The sequence below is a fragment of the Trachemys scripta genome, chromosome 2 (genome assembly GCF_013100865.1).
Source record: "Trachemys scripta elegans isolate TJP31775 chromosome 2, CAS_Tse_1.0, whole genome shotgun sequence".
In the NCBI taxonomy this organism is placed as follows: Eukaryota; Metazoa; Chordata; order Testudines; family Emydidae; genus Trachemys; species Trachemys scripta.
In genome coordinates, this window is record NC_048299.1 from 271,601,246 (window position 1) to 271,623,591 (window position 22,346).

The 22,346-nt window shown below is 43.8% G+C and overlaps 1 protein-coding gene across 1 annotated transcript in view; it reads right to left on the reverse strand.

The window, feature by feature from the left end:
* Positions 1–22,346, reverse strand: part of COL22A1 (collagen type XXII alpha 1 chain) — a 302,778-nt gene that overhangs the window by 194,932 nt on the left and 85,500 nt on the right. Inside the window, exon 4 of the mRNA XM_034763665.1 lies at positions 11,969–12,043. Coding sequence (XP_034619556.1) covers positions 11,969–12,043 — 75 coding nt within the window. The remainder of the gene's footprint in view (positions 1–11,968; positions 12,044–22,346) is intronic.

A 22,346-nucleotide genomic window follows, 5' to 3' on the forward strand; every position in this document is an offset into this window, starting at 1 on the left:
TTAATATGACAGTTTGGGAAAAAACCTCTCTTTTTGGTGTGGAGGGCATGCAGGCAGAGTAACGGAGACAGCCAAAGAAGAGTAGCAGATTGGGTGGAGTTTTTTGCAGGTAGACAAAGCAAAGGTGCGGAATCAAGGAATTCTGCACCCATAGCCACAGTCTCTAGTGTTTTCTTGCATGACTTATTTTATATTTGTATTGTTTGTTTTCAATAAGTGACTATTGAGGGTGTTTGAGAAAAGCTACATTTTGGGGCCTAGCTTCATAGGATCTGACTGCTTGTGGTGTAGAGAAACACTGCTACACAGAAAGCTCCAGGAGTAGTATGTTTCATAACAGACCTAATCCAAAGCCCATTGAAGTCAGTGGAAAGACTCCCAATAACTTCAATGGGCTTTGGGTAAGGCTAACACGAGAAAGGGTGAAGAACGCACTCTTTCGAACTAGAGTGTTTGCTTTAGTTTTGTTGGTTCTGAGATATCAGGATGATGGACACATCAGGATTATGTTAGCGGTAATCCTGTCATGTAACGATACAATGAAGCAGGTCATATGAAAGCCATTCACACTGGCCCATCTAATTTATCTTTGGGAATACCTGCTTTCACTTTTCATTACATGGGCCCAGCAGCTAGCCAAGCCCAGGTGAAGACATGGATGTGTTTGGTTTGTTAGTATGCAATTACAGTTGGTTTCCAGGAAATAGTTTTTTGTTTTTTTTACGATCCACATAGACCTGAATACTGATGTAGTGTGAATATCCCTGGATAGTTGATGCATTCCTTGTGTCTGAATAAAGAATTGGAATCCATGCAGTGCTGGGATTCAGTTGCCACTACCAGAGGACCTCCTTTCATGTACTCTGAGCTATTATTCAAAAGCCCTGTAGTGTAGTCGTGATCACGTTCACCTCACACGCACAATGTCACTGGTTTGAAACCGGGCGGCAATGGGTCACTGTTCCTTTTTCTGACTCCCCGCCTGCAATTTGGAAGGAGGGATAGCTCAGTGGTTTGAGCATTGGCCTGCTAAACTCAGGGTTGTGAGTTCAATCCTTGAGGGGGCCATTTAGGATCTGGGGCAAAAATCTGTCTGGGGATTGGTCCTGCTTTGAGCAGGGGGTTGGACTAGATGACCTCCTGAGTCCCTTACAACCTTGAGATTCTATTATTAAACATACTGGGGTTCCTTCCTGGACAATGAATTCAATCCTAGCAGGCACATAAATAACTGCAATACTAATTCCCCTTGTTTATGAGTGTCTTTGAGTGTTGCTTTCCTGCTGCCTATCTGTATAGTACACTGATGCATACTAAGGGTCCAGTTAGATAAACTTTACCCACATTGGTAAGCCCTCACTCAGGTAAGTAGTCCCATTGAAGTCATCAATGTAAGTAAAGTTTGCACAATTGGACCCAGGGGGGCAGGGAGAGGGAAGGTAAGAACCTGGCAGTTGCAGCTGTGTCACTTAGGGTATGTCTAGACTCCAGTCCCTGGGTGCGACTGCTTCTCAGAATGACCTATCCAAGCTAGCTTGTATCTAGAGCAGTGAAGCCATGGTAATTACCCAGCATTCTGGGTTGGTTTGAACAGCTTGGACTGATGTTGGTGCTGCTGCAGCTTCACCGTTCCGGGGCCTGAGCAGGTGTGTCGGCTCAAGCTGCAATTACACCCAATGACGGCAGTCTAGACACACCCTGCTTCACTGTGTGATTTTGGGGATGTCGCATTTGTGCCTCAGTTGCCTCATCTGTAAAATGTGACTATTATTTCCCTACCTTGCATGGTTTTCAGGAGAGGAGAGGATATTAAAAGGTCCCCAAATGTTGGCAAATCTGGTGGAGATCCATCCTATCACTTCAAAGCTCTTTACATTCCAAGTTTTACGCTGGAATATTCAGATCAGCTACGGGTTAGTAAATAAGTGGTTAGTGATTACATCTGGTGCGACACACCGTCTACCATGACCTATTATAGGTATAACAGTGGGTGGGGAGAGGGAAGGGGAAACAGACTGGACAGTGCCTATATAAATTGCTAGCTACCTCCTTGCCACATATGTGTGGTGTAGCTGCCAACCATTGTGTTTGTGCATCGACTTTCTGCAGCCAGGGATCTGTTACAGACCTCCGTCGCTATTCTAGTGTATCCCACTTGCCTCCCCAGGGGATTGCCTAAGACGACTAGGATATCGGCAATTTCCAATGCGGAGTGCAAAGGGCGGTTAAAAACAGATGTCACACCAGGACCCCCTGAACAATGAGATGAACAACGTTGCACTGCAGTCAACTTTGGATCAGCCGGCTGTGGCTTTTCTCCTCAAGGAGCCCTGGTATGCATGCTCCTCTTCCCGGCTTCCAGGGCATGTTGCAGTGTCAAATATAAATAGTTTGAGTAATATTATAATTAGCCGGTGAGTCACTGGCATCTTTGGAATTCAAACCCTATGCTGCTGACCACTGGACACCAGAGAAGCGCTGACAGTCAATCCCAGCCATCGCTGTCTATAATTGTAGGCTACTGGGTTTTACCGTCTTGTATTGCTTCTGCGGCACAACGCCCAAACATCCTTTACTGAGTTATAAATAAGTGGAGATTACAATACACGGTGTTTGGCTTGTTTGTGCCCAGGGATTTCAGTTGTGGGGAAGAGAGTCTCCAATTAGGCTGCTGTGGTCAGTACTAGAGTACAATCCAGAAAGCTGACAGCCTGGATGGTCCTCTGCAATGCCACTCCAGCACAGAGTGCTTTCACTTACACAGGAATTGGGGTTAATTAATTCTTAAAATGCCATTGGGATCTTTGGAGTTCAGGCGCATGTATCTTCTCTTCCCTTGCAGATTGCCCTTGCTGGCCAGCATATGATCACTTAGTTCAGGACTGTTTCCTCCAAAATGTGGCTAATTCTTGGGACTGTTATTTAACCCAATTTTTTTTTCTCTAGACTGTCCAGATGTCATAGATTCCTAAATTCCTAGGCCAAAGGGTGCCAATCTGATCATCTAGCCTGACCTCTTGTCATCGGCAGCTGCGGCGGCAATCCCTCATGGTCGAAGATGATTACTTTCACAGGTTTTATTTTTTATGGGTCCTTTGGTAACTGAGGAGTCCGATCCTTGAGCTGCAGGCTTGTTAGCAAACATTGCAGGTGGCTTTGGAAGCCAGGGTTGGGCCACAATTGCTGCATGACAGTCGCCTGTCCTTTCTTTTCTGGTGTCTTTCTGAGGCCATGGCAAGGCGATTTTCCTCAAAAGAGAACATTCCTTCTCTGACAAGTCTTCGCCAGTTAACCCTATCCTGGGCGACTGTCCCCCAGTGTGTGGTGTCGATGCCACATCTCTTGATGTTTATCTTGAGAATGCCTTTAAAGTGTTTCTTTTGGCTTTCCTGTTTCTCTTCTCCTTCGGTGAGTGGTACGCTTACCAAAACAATTGCTGTACACGCATCAGGCAGGTGCACCTCAGCTGGTGCTGGATAATCAAGGACTCAACACTGAAGATGTTGGCATCTGTGAGGACACTGACATTACTGCAACGATCCTCCCACTTTATGTTGAGGATCTTCCGAAGAAAGTGCTGGTGCTGGCATTCCAGATTTTTCAGGTGCTTTCTATAGGTCACCCAAGTCTCACAGCCATAGAGGAGAGTTGGGATTACCACCGCTTTATAAACTAAAAGTCTAGTGTGTTTTCTGATGTTGTGATGGCTGAACACCTGGAGAGACAATCTGCCAAAGGCAAGGCTGGCACAGTGAATTTTGTGCTGAATCTTGACGTCTATGTCTGTCCTCTGTGAGAGATGGCTGCCAAAATAGGCAAAGTGTTCTACATTTTCCAGCTCTTCTTTGTCGATATAGATTTTCCTTGACCGGGAGCTGGCCAGTGGAGAACTTTTGTTTTGCCGATGTTCAGATTTAGCCCTAGACTTTTGTAAGCTTCAGAAAAGCAACAAAGGGCTGTTTGTGGATCCTCCTTTGAGTGTGCAACTACAGGAGAATCATCTGCGTACTGGAGTTTGGTTATTGTTGCCGATATTACTTTAGTTCTGGCACAGGGACGAGAAAGGCTGAAGAGGTTGCCGTCAGTCTGATATGGGATGCCAATGCCCAGTGGTAGACGGTTTGGGGTTAACGTTTTCATAGCTGCTAAAAAAATGGAGAAAAGCATGGATGCCATTACACAACCTTGTTTCATGCCAGTTCAGATGACAAAGGGCTCAGAGGTAGAGCCACTGCACAGGATGGAGGCAGTCATCTGATTGTGAAGGAGTCTTACAACGGTGATACATTTGCTTGGGCAGCCAAACTTTGACATGATTTTCCACAGAGCCTCACGGTTGACAGAGTCGAAGGCTTTGGTCAGATCGATAAAGGCCATATTCAGCTCCAGGTGTTGTTCTTGACATTTTTCCTGAATCTGCCTGGCTGTGAAAATCATGTCAGTGGTACCTCATTATGGTCTGAAGCCGCACTAGGGCTCTAGAAGTACTTCCTCTGCAACAGGGAGCAGGCGATTCAGTAAGGTTCTAGCAAGAATCTTCCCAGCAATGGAGAGGAGAGCAATGCCTCGATAGTTGCCACAGTCGGCCCTGTCTCCCTTTTTGAAAATGGTGACAATGCTAGTGTTACGTAAGTCAGCGGGGATTTCTTTGGTGCGCCAGATTTTGAGGAGCAGGAAATGAAGCTAGTTAGTGTTTCTCCCCCCACTTTGAGTCCTTCAGCTGGTACGTCATCAGGACCTGGTGCTTTATTGTTCTTCATTTGATTAATTGCTTTGCAGAGCTCCTCCGGTGACCTCTTATATAACACAGAACATAGAACTTTATCAAAAGAATTCCTGTGTGAACTGAAAGCAGCCAATTATCTCTTAAGAATTTAATTGAGCATTTATTGTTGTGGATAAGTGTAATTAATTAATGTATGATGGATAGGTTTAAGCAGGATAGGATCAGATGAGTATAAGGTTGACAAGCATTTATAAGTGATGAGTGTGTATTAAGTATATAAGCAAAGTAAGGCTATAACGCAAAGTTTGTAGGCTGAAGTCTGTAAGATTTCATCTTAGCCATGTTAGTCTTTGGGCCTAAAGAGGGTGACATAAGTAGGTGACCCAGGAATGACCCTGTAACAGTAAAGTTACAAGCTTACTGTAAAGAATATGCTAATGGGTGATGGTTGGGAAAATATGCCACAATATACCTGTCTAGACTGCAAGTCACTCAATCGTAACATCATGAGAAATTCTGCTGTCACTTCAGGTTACCATGGGGACATGCATATGTAGATGCTAATGAGAATAAGGGGAACAAAGAGCACAACCTATGAAAAGAAAAGCACCCCAAAATTCATGGGGTGTGGAAGTACAGGTAAGGAAAAAGGGGTTGACCACCTTATGCATACGTATGAGCCTTAGTAGGCATAAGTGTTTCTCAGAATAAAAGGTGTTGCCCGGCCTGCATGCTAGGGGGAAGAAACGCCCGGGGACATGCCAGGATGACAACCATGGATGATGACGATGATGAGGAGAATAATGACGGACACTGCGGGGGGAAGAGAGAGGGGTCTCCCAGCAGGAGATGAGTGTGATACCGGTCATAGGGTTAAACACTTCACACTCTCTCTCTATCTGCTGCTGTATTTTTAGTATTTGTTGGATTCTTTTTATCTGCTTAGTGAATTTGTTAATAAGGGAAACTGTAATAAACAGGAATTGTTTCTCATTTGCTCTTAGGGTCTCTTAAAACTAATTTGCTGCTGTAACTCTCAGGAGACTAAATCTTTAACCAATGCAATCTAAGACATTGGTTCTCAACCAGGGAACCCTGGGGGGGGATCTGTGGCCCCCTGGGGGGGGGGCTGCGAGCAGGTTTCAGGGGGTCCACGAAGCATAGCCAGCGTTAAACTGTCTGGGGACCAGGGCAGAAAGCCAAAGCTTAAGGCCACTGTGGTGGGGCTGAAGTCCCAGCAACTTACCTTTGCGGGGCTCCCTGTGGTGTGGGGTCACGGGCAACTGCCCTGCTTGCTGTCCCCTAACACCAGCCCTGAGTTTTATATGCAGAAAAACAGTTGTTTTGGCACAGGTGGGCTGTAGAGTTTTTATAGCATTTGGGGTGGGGATGAGAAAGAGAAATGTTGAGAACCCTAAGAGATTAATCAGTAATCAATTAATTCACCCATATATCTGTAAGGCTATAGAGAGCATATCTTTTAAAAAACATCCAATCTTGATTTTAAAAGCCACAAACCTTGGTAAATTACTCCAATTATTAATTATCCCCACTGTTAAAAATGTATACGGTACCTTATTTCCACTGTGAATTTGTCTAGCTTCAGCTTTCACTTTCAGATTTCATTGGGCTGATCCAGTATCCTGCAGGCCAACTTAGACTATATTAAATGGTCCAAAACCAAGTTTTGGAGCTGCAAGAAGCCCTTCATTTGGTAAGATCGGTTGCATGTGCCAGTGTGTTGTGATATGATGATGATGATGCATCATAATGGGCCAGAGCCATGTCATCATATTACATCACAAAGTTGCTGTGTGTGGCAGGGACTCTGTCAGATGCCCCAAGGAAACAGGGTCAAGGCTAGGCAATATTTAGATGGACTGAGTATGACAGTTGGGAATTCCAAAATTTCACTTTTGACTCTAACAACTTAGGACAAGTCACATAAGCTCTCTTGTCTCCGTTTCCCTCTCTGTAAAATAAGAACACTATGTATCCACCGCACAGGGATGGTGTGCGAATTGTTTCATGTTTATACATTGCCTAAAAAATACGAAGTGCTGTTAAATCCCTTGACACATACTGTAATAGATGTTTGCCCTAGTGTCCTGATCTGATCCCATTCCTTCTTCCTAAATGCCCGTTGCATTTTCTATCGTGCCTGTCTTCTTTACTTCCTGGACGAAAGTAAAGAAATTAGGGGGGATAGCTCAGTGGTTTGAGCATTGGCCTGCTAAACCCAGGGTTGTGAGTTCAATCCTTGAGGGGGCTGTTTAGGGATCTGGGGCAAAAATCTGTCTGGGGATTGGTCCTGCTTTGAGCAGGGGGTTGGACTAAATGACCTCCTGAGGTCCCTTCCAACTCTGATATTCTATGACTTCAAACAAGTGTCATGAGCGGTTACTGTGCTCTGTTAAACAGCAGCGGTGTATCGTCTCCAGTTTCTCTCACTGCTTTCCTTTGTTTGTTACCTTCCCTCATCTTAGCCTGTTTGTTTGTATGGCAGCCTTCATTGAATGCTGCTGCAAAAAATTATCATCATTGAAACCAGGGGTCTCAAAGTCCCAGCCCACAGGCCATCTGTGGCCCGAGAACCTCCCCACTGCAGCCTGCGGGGGAGAGACACAGGCAGACGCTGCTGGCAATGTCTACTGCATGTGCCTCCCCCTGCAGTTCCCATTGGCTGGGGAAGAGGAACAGAGATACCATCATTAGTTGCTGGGCAGAGTCAGCCATGGAGGCAGCGTCACTCTGTTCAACGATGAATATAAACAAGTCAAAATACCGAACACAACTATCTGATGCACACCTTGCTGCAATCCTGAAGGTTTCAATTGCTCAGTCACTGAGGCCAAACATCAACAAACTGACAGAACTGAAGCATTGCCAGGTGTCTGGCAAACACTAAAAACTCTCTGGCAGGCGAAGAATTGTATAAAGTTGTATGACAGTTTTATTATTTCTAAGAAATTCAAAATAAAAAATACAGTATAAACGTTTTCTTTTCTGAACACCATCTTCAGTGACATTATTGGCCTACTGGGAGGATTTGAGGACTGGCCCTGGCCCTAAGGTAAATTGAGTTTGAGATCCCTGATTTAAACATAACTGGCCTGATCTCTTTTCCAAGTGCCGCACCCCACAGCCATTGGGGTAGGTTGATCTGTTGGGATTTCACACTGAATCATGACCTGCTGTTCCTGTGCTCAGACAAATCTCTGTTTCCCCTCAGTTTATTGGATCACAGGCACTTAAGTTCGTTAAAGACGTGAGGTCACTGCATAATGCATTGTTATGGGTCTACCTTTCAGGCCTGCCGTTGATAGTGTTCTGTGCAACAGCTGTATGTGTTGTCCTATGCACTTACTAAGAGTGCAATGTGCAATAAAAAGATGATAAAAAAATTCCCAAAATGCATTTGTTTCCATCCTCCTCCTCCTTAATTCCATTACTCCCCTCCCATACACCTGCACAAACCAGAGACAGAAGCGAAGGCAGAGGTGTTGTGCTTTAGTACAGTTATACAGGGCCTTTGTCACCTCAGAGTTAGATTTGTTGTAATGTTCTCTGTCGGGGGCTGCACTTTGGGACCCTTCCGAAGCTGAAGTTAGTTCAGAATGCGGCTTTCTTAAGCACATTACATCAGGATCAGCACTGGCTGCCGATAATTTTCCAGATGGAATGCAAGGTGCTGATGTTAACCTACAAACAGGAGCGCCGGCAGCCATTTTGGCACCCTAGGCAGCGGAAGGTCCCGCCCCCAAAATGGCGCCCCCGACAGAGGCGGCGGAAGGTCCCGCCCCCAAAATGGCACCCCCAACAGAGGCGGCGGAAGGTCCTGCCCCCGAAATACCGACGACGACCGCGGTGGCCGGATGTTCGGCCGCCACGGTCACCGCTCCCCAAATGTCAGCGCCCTAGGCGTCCACCTAGATCGCCTAATGGGTTGCGCCGGCCCTGCTTACAAAGCCCTTAACAATTTGGGATCTGGTTACCAAAGAGGCAGTCTCTTTCCCTAGGCCATTCTACCATGGTTGAATTCTGCAGAGATGCTAGAGCTGGCATTCTCTCATAAATGTGAGAGATCTGGTGGACTGTACCCCACTGAAACACAATCACCCGTAGGATACAACAGCAACACCATACAATAGTTCAGAAGAGGAAATAAAGAATACCACGGCCACGAAATCTTCCAGGGTAGTTTTGGAAGGCAGGATGTCGTTTTTGACATTGATGTTTGTGCAGGACACTAGGGCTTGCACTCTAATCTTGCAAAAATTGCTAGGGGATCCTTAATGACCAGTAAGGACAGCACATTCGTCTTATGTCCTGGGTGGATTGATTTAAATCCGCAGGCAGGAAACTTTGATTTAAATAGACTTTAATCTTGTTTTGCATTTGTAATTTTTAGTTATTTTCCTAAAGAAAAGTTGATTCTCATTGGTTGGTACAAATTGTTACTATCTGCTAGCCAGAAGGACACACTATGGCTATAAAAACAACAAGGAGTCCGGTGGCACCTTAAAGACTAACAGATTTATTTGGGCTTAAGCTTTCATGGGTAAAAAGCCTCACTTCTTCAGGAGTACTCCCTTCTCTTCATGTATCATTATATAATGCCTGCATCTGTAACTTTCACTCCATGCATCTGAAGAAGTGGGTTTTTTACCCACGAAAGCTTATGCCCAAATAAATCTGTTAGCCCTTAAGGTGCCACCGGACTCCTTGTTGTTTTTGTGGATACACACTAACATGGCTGTCCCGTGATACATGACACCACTATGGCTATACACATTTATTTAAGTAGTTTTATAGTTTAACATACATTTATTCCGATTGTTAATTTTTACATTTTTTATTGTGTTAGAAAATGTTAAATGTATTTCTTATTTACTAGAAGACGATTATCTTTTTAGTCATGATCTGGGTCAAGCTGCCTTTTGATGGAAATTTGGAATTCAATTAAAATGCACAAAAAGCATTTTCAATGTGTTTTTATTAGTTAAATAAAACTACTTTAAATGTGATAGATACAAAAGTGAAAAAAATTATCAAAACATGTTCTGCATTTATTTATGAATTAAACAAAGGAAGTTAGTGAACTGATCTGATTGTTGTCACCACGTCCTTCAAGATTTTAGAACTAGTAGCTCTCCTTTCACACTCAGTTTTATTCATAGATTGGAAGAGGAAAACAAGCTTTGCTGCCTTTTCCCTCCAAATTTGTTTCTCGACTTCAAATGAACTAGTAATTTCACTGGACTAGTTGAATAAACTGAAATGAAGAAAATGTTCAGTCTGCACCTACAGAAGAGACCTCTGCCAGGGGTGCTGGAACAATTTTTATAGTGGCGGTGCTGAGAGCCATTGAACCAAACTGTAAACCCTGTATCTGATGGAAACACCACTTCAAGCCAGGAGATGTGGTAGCACCTCCAGCACCCCTAGCTCCAGCACCTATGACCCCTGTTGTGAAAAGCTGGTTTAGCATTTCAACAAGCTCGGGTTCCTGGTGCTTAGCCAGTGACTTCCTCTAGTTCCCTGATCTGACTTTCTTTAAAATGTGGCAGCAAACATATGCTGCTTGAATATTATTATTTTTATTTCATTTCAATGATTTTTAATACATTATAATAAGTTTAGGCCTTAACTTGTGCTGTCAGAATTTCAAAATTTAATTTTAAATGGGTTGCTTTTTAAAAGAAAAAAAATGTATTTCATTTAAATAAAAATCAGATTGGATTTTTTTAAATCACTGATTTTTATCCACCCTGCTTACGTCTAATCTGCCTCCAACAGCACAGTGACCCCTAGCCCAGTGCTGGAACATTATTAGTCCAGTAATGTCCCCTCTCTTGAATCACAGTAAAAGCAAGGAATCCTTGTTGCTTCAGAGCATGAAAAGCTGTCTAGTAACTTCTAAGAATTACTTTGTATTAGGAAAAGAGCTAGAAATTGCTGTAATCCATGACTTTAACAATCTGGTTGTGAAGTCACTATACAGTATTGACAACCTTTTAACTTTAGATTTAGGAGATAAATATTGACCTAGTAAATGACTGTCCTGTGCTATCAATCTGGCTGGAAGAACTAAGTCATCTGTCATCGGTGAAGTGGAAATGCGAGATACTGATTTACTGCCAGTCAGAGAGAGATGAGCAAAAGGAGAGTTAACATTGAAAACTAACTTCATTTTACCTGGGAACTACTGCAATGAGCCAAAGTCATAGATAAAAGGGATGTTTCACTTTTTCAGTGCTCAACATTGAAAAGTCATGAAAGGGAAGGGTGAGTTTTATTAAACAAGAGACCCACCATACCAGTCAGATACATACTGGAGGACATGTGCTGCCATTTACAACACCTGTGTGTTGGGATGGATTATCCAGCTGATACTACATAGGGGACAGGTGCTAATCCTCTGGCTCATTATATGCAATATCTTACACTGTGAACAGTCTAATTTAGTATCAGTGGGGGTACTGGCAGAGACAATGCCAGCGCGGGTGCCAGAATAGAGCCCTGTCAAATTTAAAATTCATGCCAGAACAGATGTATGGGGAATTCTCTTCTAGAGGAGTCCACAGAAGAGGAAGGATGCTGTCACCCTGTGTTGACAGAGGTCTAGCTGAAACCCCACCATTATGGATACAAGCAGCCTGAAAATGGCACAGACCGAGCTGACACCTCTCCAATAGGAATCCTCAGATGAAATGAGCATCAATGACTACCGGGGCTGTCAAATCCTGTCCCCTTCCCGCCATGCCACCTCCGACTTCAGCCCATGCTAGTGGCCTCCATAGCTGTGACCAGACTTCTTGGTTTAGACAGAAACATTCCAGGAATTCTCCTGATGGCCCAGTTTTCAATTACAGGAGTTCATGACACCACGGGTAAGCTATAAAGGACGTACAAATTATGCTCACCTGTGACAGAATCAGTCCCACAGCTGGCTGAAAAGAGATACCAGAACTCCCAGAAAAGCTGTAATGTCACTAGCCCTGCTATTACCTAAATCAACTATACTCACTCCATAGCAAATGAGTCAACTAATAGGTCTCTTCCAGCATTGCTGCTTCCAATATATCTCTATATATCTATATATCACTGGATACATGTTACATTAAGGAAATGCCAAGAGGCAGGGAAACCATGACAAAGTCAGAGCATTTCAGTAGGACCTACACTATTATGTTATTAAAATTCACAGAGGCACTGCAGAAGAGAGGTCTCTGGGATTACCTGGGATTTCATCAGTCTCTCCATTGGTGTGTTTAAATCGATCTCCTTCCACATGGACATTTGGACACAGCACATCTACAAAGAACAAGAATAAAAAAGCAATGATTATAAATGGAAGCTTGGTCACTCAATGGAAAATTATATAAATATAAACAGTATCTATCTATCCCACTGGAATATTCCCCATGGCATATGAAATATAGATGCCAAAATTCGAACCACCTTCCAGTCAGTAAAAACTTTATTATGGTTGTTATTTGTATTATGGTAGTGCTTCCAGGACCTGGCTGAGATTGGGGCACTGTACAAACATTGAGTAAGAGACAGTTCCTGCTCCAAAGAGTTTAATATCTAAACAGACCCAGGTTCCCATCATCTCGTATCTCAATTACTGCACCATCCTCTTTTCTCTGGTCTTGACGAGTGGATTCAGAATGCTGCTGCGACGATCATTTTCCTAGCCTGTTGCTTTGATCATGTTACCCTTCCCTTTGCTTTCTTCCTCTAGCTCCCCATTCTTGATCACGTCAGCTACTTGGCTTCACTTTCGAGGCCCTTCATGGCCTATCCCCATCCTACTTATCTTCTCTCATTCACTGTCAAGCTGTCAACTCCTGCCTCTGTTCAGCCCAGTTCCATCGCCCATCTGTTAAATTTTCAAACAAGCACCCAAGTTGCCCCTCATGAATGGGAGAAGCTCCCCATAAACATCCACAAATCTACCTCAATATCCTCCTTCAGCACCTTCCTGGAAACTCTCCTTTGTGGTGAAGCCTACAGGAAACTTGACAGTGGTTAGGCTGTTGATGTGCTGAGACCACTGCCTATCACTGTCTCATTGTTTTCTTGTACTTCCCTATCTGTCCGTCTATATCTATTTGTTGTCTCTTGTCTTATATTGGATTGTAAGCTCTTTGGGGGTAGGTACAGTGCTTAGCACAACGGGGTCCTTGTTCAAGACAGAGGCTCCTAGGTAATGCTACAGTAATACAAATAACAGAGATTCGCCAAAGGTCACAGAGCAGGTCTGTGGCAGAAACAGAAAAAGAACCCAGTCTCCTGAACCTCCGTCCAGTTCCATATCCACTGGCTACCTCACCTCCAAAAAATTGGGCTTTAACTAATTTCCCAATGCGCCTTTATTTTGCTCATCCACAAAGCACTGCTGAGCACAATGAAGATTTGGAATACCACTCCCAGGTAAGCCAAGTGTCAAACAGCATTTGATAAAAATCACACTAATACCCAACCTTTGTCCAACATTTTTCAAGTTCCAAATTGGTGTCAACTTGATCTTTGGTTCCATCCATCTATGTACACTAGTGCCTGCCTGCCTACCTCTTTCCTATCATAGATCTAAAGTAACTTTTTAATTTATATTTTGTTTTCCTAGATCAATAGCTAATTTCACACTTCTAAACAATGGGACATATGGCTCAAGGAGTCTGTTTAATGAGAATATGAAAAATGTGCACACCAGACTGTGCATTAGAAACCGCACTAGTATTTTTCATTCCATACTTTAATGTTCAGCCAGGTGGGAATCTAACACAGATACTATTCCTTCATCCGCACCAGATGTATGCATAACAATAAACACATCCCCTGGTCTTCCACTGTTATAATTCCATCCTCATATGTCTTTCCCCACACCTTTTGCTGATTATTAACCACTGCTGGATTACAACATGCATCGTTTCAATGATTTGATTGTTAAGGAAGGGACCTGTCTTTTCTGTTTGTCCATAAAAAGTTATACTCAATTTAGGAGTGATACAGATAAAAAACATGATCAGCATTATTGATTTCAGCGGCAGAGGTTACTATACACTTGTTCCCTAAAGGAAACCAAACCCATTATGAAATGGACAAAATGTACACTCTAGAACAGGTACTGCAAACAGTCCCTCATATTATTATGATATCTCTTAGCAGTCATTAATGTACAATGGACGTCACCACAAAGCATAATCATCTTATTGGTAAGTCTATCTTGGGACTGCAGCACTGATCCAAGATCAGAATTGTAAGGCAGTAGATTTGCTACTGACAATCACACTTGTTTATGTGTTCCTCTTTTGGGATTCTTTTTTATTCAATACATGGTCTTCTCCATTAATCCTGCTCTGGAACAAGAGTAACACAATTAACGGAAAGAGGGATGGATGAACTGATCTGGGTAAGAGAACTCCCTGAGCCTTTCATCATAGCTTGACCCATTCCGTTTTGTTATGGGTTTTTTGATCCAAAAACCTTCAGTTCACTTTTTTAAAAAGTTTCAGGCACTTTGGACTCTGGATAGAAGCAAAAGGCCCCCAAACTCCAAAACAAGCTGTTCTTGTGACCTTTCCAACCCAAACTGAAACAGCAAATTCCAGAAAACTCACAAGGGCACCTTATATTCCCAATTTTGCTGATAAATAGCAGAAAAACATCCCACAAAACCAAAATACTAGAAAACGTGCTGTTATCCTGAGCAGCATTAAAATGAACCAGATGATGGCATTTCCACTACAGTACCTCCCTTGGCCATCTGTTCCACAGCCTGGGAAGTTGTTCCATATATCAAGACAAAATTTTACATTGCTCAATTTTGTTGCTTCTTTCCTAGTGAGACACACCTCTTTATTACCTTAAGAATTCCTCATCTCCTTGGAGCCCAGTCCTTCCTTCATTTCCACAGATCCACCTCTCAGCAACTTCACCGAGGGTATGTCTCTACTACCCGTCAGATCGCCAGACAGCGATCGATCCAGCAGGGGTCAATTTATCGTGTCTAGTCTAGACGCGATAAATCGACCCCCGAGCGCTCTCCCATCAACTCCGGTACTCCACCAAGGCGAGAAGCGCAGGCGGAGTCGATGGGGGAGCGTCAGCAGTCAACTTACCGCAGTGAAAACACCGCAGTGAGTAGATCTAAGTACGTGGACTTCAGCTATGTTATTCACGTAGCTGAAGTTGTGTAACTTAGATCGACACCCCACCCCCCAGTGTAAACCAGGCCTGAGAGTTGCACCTGTGTAACAGATTAGAACTTGCTGTTTGTACTTTTCAACTATTTGCAGATGGCTTAAATTTCCTCTTTACCCTTTCATCATAATTTAGCCAAACAATACATGTTTAGGGCCAGACTCTGATCCCAATTACATCAGTGTAAATCTGTGGTGATTTAGTTTACTTCAGTGGATTATACCAGTGTAAATGGGAGCAGAATTTGGCCACTGTATCTTTTATTAATTGCCTTCTTATGCAATCAACCCCAATCCTTTAATTACTCTGCTGTCTCATCAGGACAGATATATTCTCCTGTAACTATCCTTAATTTTTTTTAACTAATGAGCTACTAGCTCTGAACAAAGTAGCACTGAAGGTTTTATCATCTAGGCTTTTTGAATCAAAGCTTCCAGTCTCAGTATACAAGTATCTACGAGTTTACTGGCTGTACTGAACATTTCTCCACTATAGAGATATCAAGGTACACACCTAACCTTCTAAAAAGCCTTCTTCCACCATGGACTTGTCTTGGAGTAAAAGCTGACACAGATTTATGGGGGAGGTGGTCTTCAGTTGTCCCGAAGTGTTAGCCAGCTGTGACAGAATACACCCCCATATGCACAGCCTAAACACTATTGTAATAATCTTTGTACAAAGTATGCCTTGCAAGATATCATTTGAAAACTCATAATTTGCTGGCCAGGTAAAATATGTGTGGCAACCTTGTATGTGAAGTTATAAGAGTCCCCTGTTTGGTGTTATTAACATATGCTCCAAATCCCACAGTCCTGCCCAAACGGATGTTGGCAAACAGGTCTGACCTAAACAAAGGAAGGTGTGCTTACTTTAATTTGCATTTAAGCAGTAAACAGAATCATCAGGCAAAAAGAGGAGACAAAGGAAGCTCAAATAGGTGAAAAAAACCCAGCAGGGAACATCCTTCCACATAGGCCTTGTCTACACTACCAAGTTTTGATACCAAAAACTGCCTTTTGTTGACCAAACAGTGAACACGTGCACACTGCGATGAGAGTTTTCTTAGGGAAAATGCCCTGTTTGGCAACAAAATACATCCACCCCAACAAGAGACTTATGTCTTTTTCCTCTACGTTTTTATCGACAAAGTGCCAGTGCGGACACCATGCTTGATTTCATCACTTTAATTGGCCTCCAGGAGGTGTCCCACAATGCCCATCCTGACCGTTGTGGTCAGCAGTGTGAACTCTACTGCCCTGCAGTCAGGTAAACAACCATTGGCCCCTCCCACTTAGAAGCCCTGGGAATTTTTGAAATTCCATTTCCTGCTAGCTTGGCGTGGAGAGGTCTCATTGCATCTTCCCAAGTGACCATGGTGCTACCAATACATGCACAGGCACGTTAATAATTTCCTTACTAAAATATAAGGCCCCAAATGTAATGATTGCGTACTAGGAACACTAACATTGACGCACCTCTGACAGAGATATACATTACTGGTGCTGGTTGTCAAAGTGCTGCCTCAAAGCCTCCCTGATTCAAATTGCCCTCCTCTGGGCCCCTCTGATAGCCCAGGTATCTGGCTGCTCAAAATCAGCGGCCAAGTACTCTGCCTCAGCACTCCATCCCTGAACAAGCCTTTCACACTTAGCTTCACAGAGATCATGCAATGTCCAGCACGTGGCTATGATCATGGGAATATTATCCTCATTAAAGTCTAACCTGCCATAAAGGTATCGCCAGTGCGCTTTTAATCTGCCAAAGGCACATTCAACTCTCATCCGGCACCTACTCAGCCTGTTGTTGAACCGCTCCTTACTACTGTCCAGGTGTCCCATGTAAAGTTTCATGAGTCACAGGTGTAAGGGGTATGCTGGGTTTCTCAGGATCACTATGCGCATTTCAACATCCCCCACTGTAATCTTCTGGTTTGGAAAGAAAGTCCCCGCTTGCAGCTTTCTGTACAGGCTGATGTTCCTGAAGATGCATGCGTCATGCTCCTTCCCGGACCACCCTGCATTGATGTCAGTGAAACGCCCCCAGTGATCCACAAGCACCTGCAACATCATGGAGAAATATCCCTTTCTACTGATGTACTCTGTCGCAAGATGCTCTGGTGCCAAAATTGGAATGTGTGTGCCATCTATCGCCCTTCCACAGTTAGGAAAACCCATTTCTGCAAAGCCGTCCACTATTTCACGCACATTTCTCAGAGTCATTATCCTTTGTAACAAGATGCGATTTATTGCCCTGCAGACTTGCATTAACGAAGCCTCAACGGTCAACTTCCCCACTCCAAATTGATTCGCGACCGACTGGTAGCAATCTGGAGTCGCCAGCTTACACACAGCAATTGCCACGTGCTTCTCTACTGAGAGGGCAGCTCTCATTCTGGTATCCTTGCACCGCAGGTCTGGGGCGAGCTCTGCACACAGTTCCAGGAACGTGGCTTTCTGCATCCAAAAGTTCTGTAGCCACTGCTCTTCATCCCACACCTGCATGATGACACGATCCCACCATTCAGTGCTTGTTTCCCGAGCCCCAAAGCAACAGTGTACCCTATGCATCTGCTCTGTGAATGCCAAAAGCAATCTGAGGTTGCTCCTATCCATATCATGCAGAATGTCGGGTGCCTGCAAGTCTTCTTCTGTTAGGAACTTCATGATTAACTGCACTGCCATCCGCGATGTATTCATGAAATTTAACAGAGCATAAGAGAACAGTGCGGGATACACCCTTTCTCACAAAGATGCCAGGGTGTCATAACTATAAAGGGAAGGGTAATAGCTGTCCTGTGTACAGTACTATAAATCCCTCCTGGCCAGAGACTCCAAAATCCTTTTCCCTGTAAAGGGTTAAGAAGCTCAGGTAACCTGGCTGGCATCTGACCTAAAGGACCAATAAGGGGACAAGATACTTTCAAATCTTGGGGGGGGAAGGCTTTTGTTTGTGTTCTTTGTTTTGGGACGGTGTTCGTTCTCAGGGACTGAGAGGGACCAGACATCAATCCAGGTTCTCCACATCTTTCTAAACAAGTCTCTCCTATTTCAAACTTGTAAGTAAATAGCCAGGCAAGGCGTGTTAGTTTTCCTTTGTTTTCTCAACTTGTAAATGTACCTTTTACTAGAGTGTTTATCTTTGTTTGCTGTACTTTGAACCTGAGACTAGAGGGGAGTCCTCTGAGCTCTTTAAGTTTGATTACCCTGTAAGGTTGATTTCCATACTGATTTTACAGAGATGATTTTTACCTTTTTCTTTAATTAAAAACCTTCTTTTTAAGAACCTGATTGATTTTTTCCTTGTTTTAGATCCAAAGGGGTTTTGGATCTTGATTCACCAGGAGTTGGTGGGAGGAAGGAGGGGAATGGTTAATTTCCCCTTGTTTTAAATCCAAGGGGTTGGATTTGTTTTCACCAGGGATTTGGTGAAGGTTTTTCAAGGTTTCCCAGGGAGGGAATCCATTGAAAATGGTGGCAGCCGAACCAGAGCTAAGCTGGTAATTAAGCTTAGAAGTTTTTTATGCAGGCCCCTACATTTGTACCCTAAAGTTCAAAGTGGGGATCTCAGTCCTGACACAGGGTGTACAGCAAAGAAGGGCCATTGCAAAAATGCCGCAAAAGAAAGCCGGAAGCCCACGGAGTGCTGGGACAGAAAGCAATGCATCATGGGACATTTAGCACGGTCCCAAATGCGCCGCAGTCTGCTCCACCTTCCCACAACACCTAGTAACAGATGGTGTCTAGCTGGACTGTGGGATAGGTACCCACAATGCACTGCTCACGCTGTCGATGATGGTGCCCCCAATGTGGACGTGATTTGCTGACAGAGGGAGCACGTGTGAACATGAAATTCCGATTTTTATGACCTTGACTTTTGGATGTCAACATTATTTTGGTCGACAAACTTGGTAGTGTGGACATGGCCTTTGCCAGTCTTGTCTACAGAGACTGTAAGCTCCACGGGGCACAGACTGTGTATGTATAGTGCCTAGCATAATCTGGTCCTGATCTTGGAGTCTCTAGCCTCTACTATAATACAAATAAAAATAGGGCTAGACCCTCAGCTGTCAATGGAGCTAAATGGATTTGCAGCAGCTAAAGATCTGGCTCCTAAAGTTTATTTTTAGCCTCGTTCTTAAAAAAGAAAATGGAGATGGAAAAACCCTTTCCTTGCTCTGAGGGACAGAAACTATTTCTTCCTGGGATGGGGGAAGAAGGCAGGGAGAGCTGGGGAAAGCAAACACCTGTCTAAGACAACTCCTGACTTACAAATGGAGCACATTTGATACAGAATCCATGAGACACCCCCAACATGGAACCATGAAGTCTTATTTCCATAGCAGAATGGCACTTTAATGGATGAACACGTGTGCAGCTAATGCTAGTTACAGTACTATGCCCCACCTGCAACGATGCTCTCAGGCTGCCAGTACCCCTGAGTGTAATTTGTAATTATTACAGCTTAAAAATGAGTTACTTCGTAATTATTATGGTTTCCTCTTAGGCAAAGTTCCTGGGTTTGGTCTCTGACTCCCGCCGAGGTGAAATTAATACTCCCCTTCATAACATACATTTGACTGTCAAGCACCACGTCCTTATCTCTCAGAACAACCTTTGAAGGGGCCAATATGGTACTTGATTTGAACGAATAAAGAGGGAAGAAAAATAGGAGGCGAGAGAGAGAGGCAGAGGAGAGGTCATCCCCATGGAAACATATCAGATTCTCATATAGTTTACAGTGCTCTTTGCAGCATAGTTCCAAGATTTTGTGGCCTTTAATTAACTGGGAAGGTTACAAGCAGAGCTAGTTGAAGTGTTTGTTGCAAAAAAATTATTTGATGGAAGCTTAGCCTTTTTTCTGTGTGCATAATTGTCCCAGCCAAACAGGCCAGAACTAATATCAACTGGTCAATTATTCTATTCTTATGACTGTCATTTTCCTCACAAGGGACTGGGCTTTTCTCCTATAGGCAAAGGTGCTCTCTCAAAGTGCCGTACATTTCTCTTGCTGGACTCAAAACTCCCTGCCCTTCCAACATGAAATTCCCTTTTGATAACAATACTCAGCAGCACTTCTCTCTCTCCCTCTTAGTTGTGTGTATATCCGATTCTCAGTACAACATGACATCCTGCAGGGCTTCGTGTACTGATGTTTAAATACCGAAACAACAGGCTGTGAATAAAGCAGGTTAAGACTAACCAGGAAATCTGACACCTTCCTCCCTTCCTTTCCCTTCAAACTAAAAAGCCCTCCCCTGACAGGGTAAATAAGACTCTTAAGGAAAACACTACCAGCCCAAACCTTCACTACTTGCTGCAGGGCACGACCAAGTCCTTAGCCCTTCCTGGGCCACAGCCCTGTGTCCAGGGTCTGGGTGACCTTTCTCCCCAGTTGTAGCTAGCATTTGCCTCTCTTTCTCTCAGGGGCCACAAACATTCCTCCACCATCTGGTTGCAGGGGTCTCAGAATGCTACCTTGAGGTGGCACCATTGAGACACAGAGGAGCTAATGTCCAACCTCTCACATGGGTTCCATCCCTGAGGTCTTAAACTATGAAGTGCTAACAACTCCCACCACAAACATTGGCTTCTCTCTTCACTCCAGACTGCTTCCTGTGCTGGCTTCCTTCTTAGGAGCTCGTCCGGAGGCTTCTATAACTTAGAAGGCAGTATCTCATCGATGTGCCACTCTTCAATGCCCCAGAGAACTTCAACATTGACACACCTTCAGAATGGACAGACTGGAAACAATATGTTGCAAGATTTCACATTGCTACCAAGCTCCACAAAGAAGCTGGAGATATACAGGTATTTTTAATTTATGCTATGGGGAAACATGCAGAGCGTATCTTTAAACTTGATGACTTTACTGGAGACAGTCACAAAGATTACTATGAAAGGGTTCTGGCTATGTCTGATGCATAGTTTATACCTCATAGAAATATGGTTTATGACAGCATTTTTTAACCATAGAATTCAAGGACCAGGAGAGAATGTTGAATGTTTTATAAGACCTATGCATCCATTGGCTGAAAACTGATTTTGTGAATGCAAAAAACAAAAACATCAGAGACAGGCTGGTTATTGGGGTAAGAGATAAAAACCTGGCACAATAGTTCCAATGTAAAAGAGACCTAACTCTACACACAGCTGTTCAAATAGCAAAGCAGTCTGAGCTGGTGAGACAGCAAAACCAAGAGCAACTGGCCAAACCTGAAAAACAAGAAACTAGTTTAGAGGCAGTAAAGAAACTCAGCATGACTGTTAAATGTCATTATCATAAACTCCTGAGGCAAGGAGAGAGAATCCTAGGGTAAGAGGGACAAATTCCAGCTTACATGCACAAGGTGTGGAAAAAGTCATATCCCAATAGATGATGCACATCCAGCAAGAGAGACATGGTATAATAAATGCATGAAATATGGACATTTTGCTGCTGTTTGCTACAACAAAGCAGTCAGGAAGTTAACTCATATCACAGACAATCAAGAGCCATTGTTTCTGGGATCTACCACGTGTGATGATAAAGAGCCTGTCTGCAGAGTGAAACTGAATATTCATGGCAAGACTATTGACTTTAAAATTGACTCTGGAGCTGATGTCACAATCATCTGAGAAGGGACATACCATTTTCCTTTAACCACTCTCAATGCTGAAGTCAAGTGACTAGCCCTGGAAGTATTCTGAACCGAATGGGCCAGTCCACCACAGAAAAAATGTATAAAGACAAAAGCTATGTTTTCAGAGTATCTGTGATCAAAGGACCACAGACCAACAACAGTCTCCGCTGCAGTGTGGCAATCACGATGGGCCTAATGAGACAGGTGTAAGAACTCAATGGAGGATTTGATGATATTGGATTTTTTAAAACAACTCAACTTGAAAGAGAATGCTGAACCATACAGTGAACAAACACCCCTATCAGAGAGATAAATGTCTATCAGGGATGGTCTAGACAGTATTTGGTCCTGCCATGCGGGCAGGGGACTGGACTCGATGACCTCTCGAGGTCCCTTCCAGTCCTATAATCTATGAGACTTTGGAAGAGATGAGGTGCAGATGTATGCGTATTCAGAAGACATCATTACTTGGTCACAGTGGTCTATTTTCCCAGGTATATAGAAATAATGTACTTGAAAGACATAACGTGCTGCCGTGTTATCAAGAAACTGAAGTGCAATTTTGCTCACTTCAGTATTCCAGAACAGCTAGTAATGGACAATGGATCATAATTCACTGAGCAGACAGGGCCGGCTCTAGGTTTTTTGCTGCCCCAAGCAAAAAGTTTTTGGCTGCCCCCCGCCCCAGCCCTGGGCTCTCCCACTCCCCCCCCCCAACTGTACCCTCCTGCTGAATGACCCACCCTGGGAGCGAGTTACCAGTGACCCAGGGCTGGGGCAGCAGGAGGG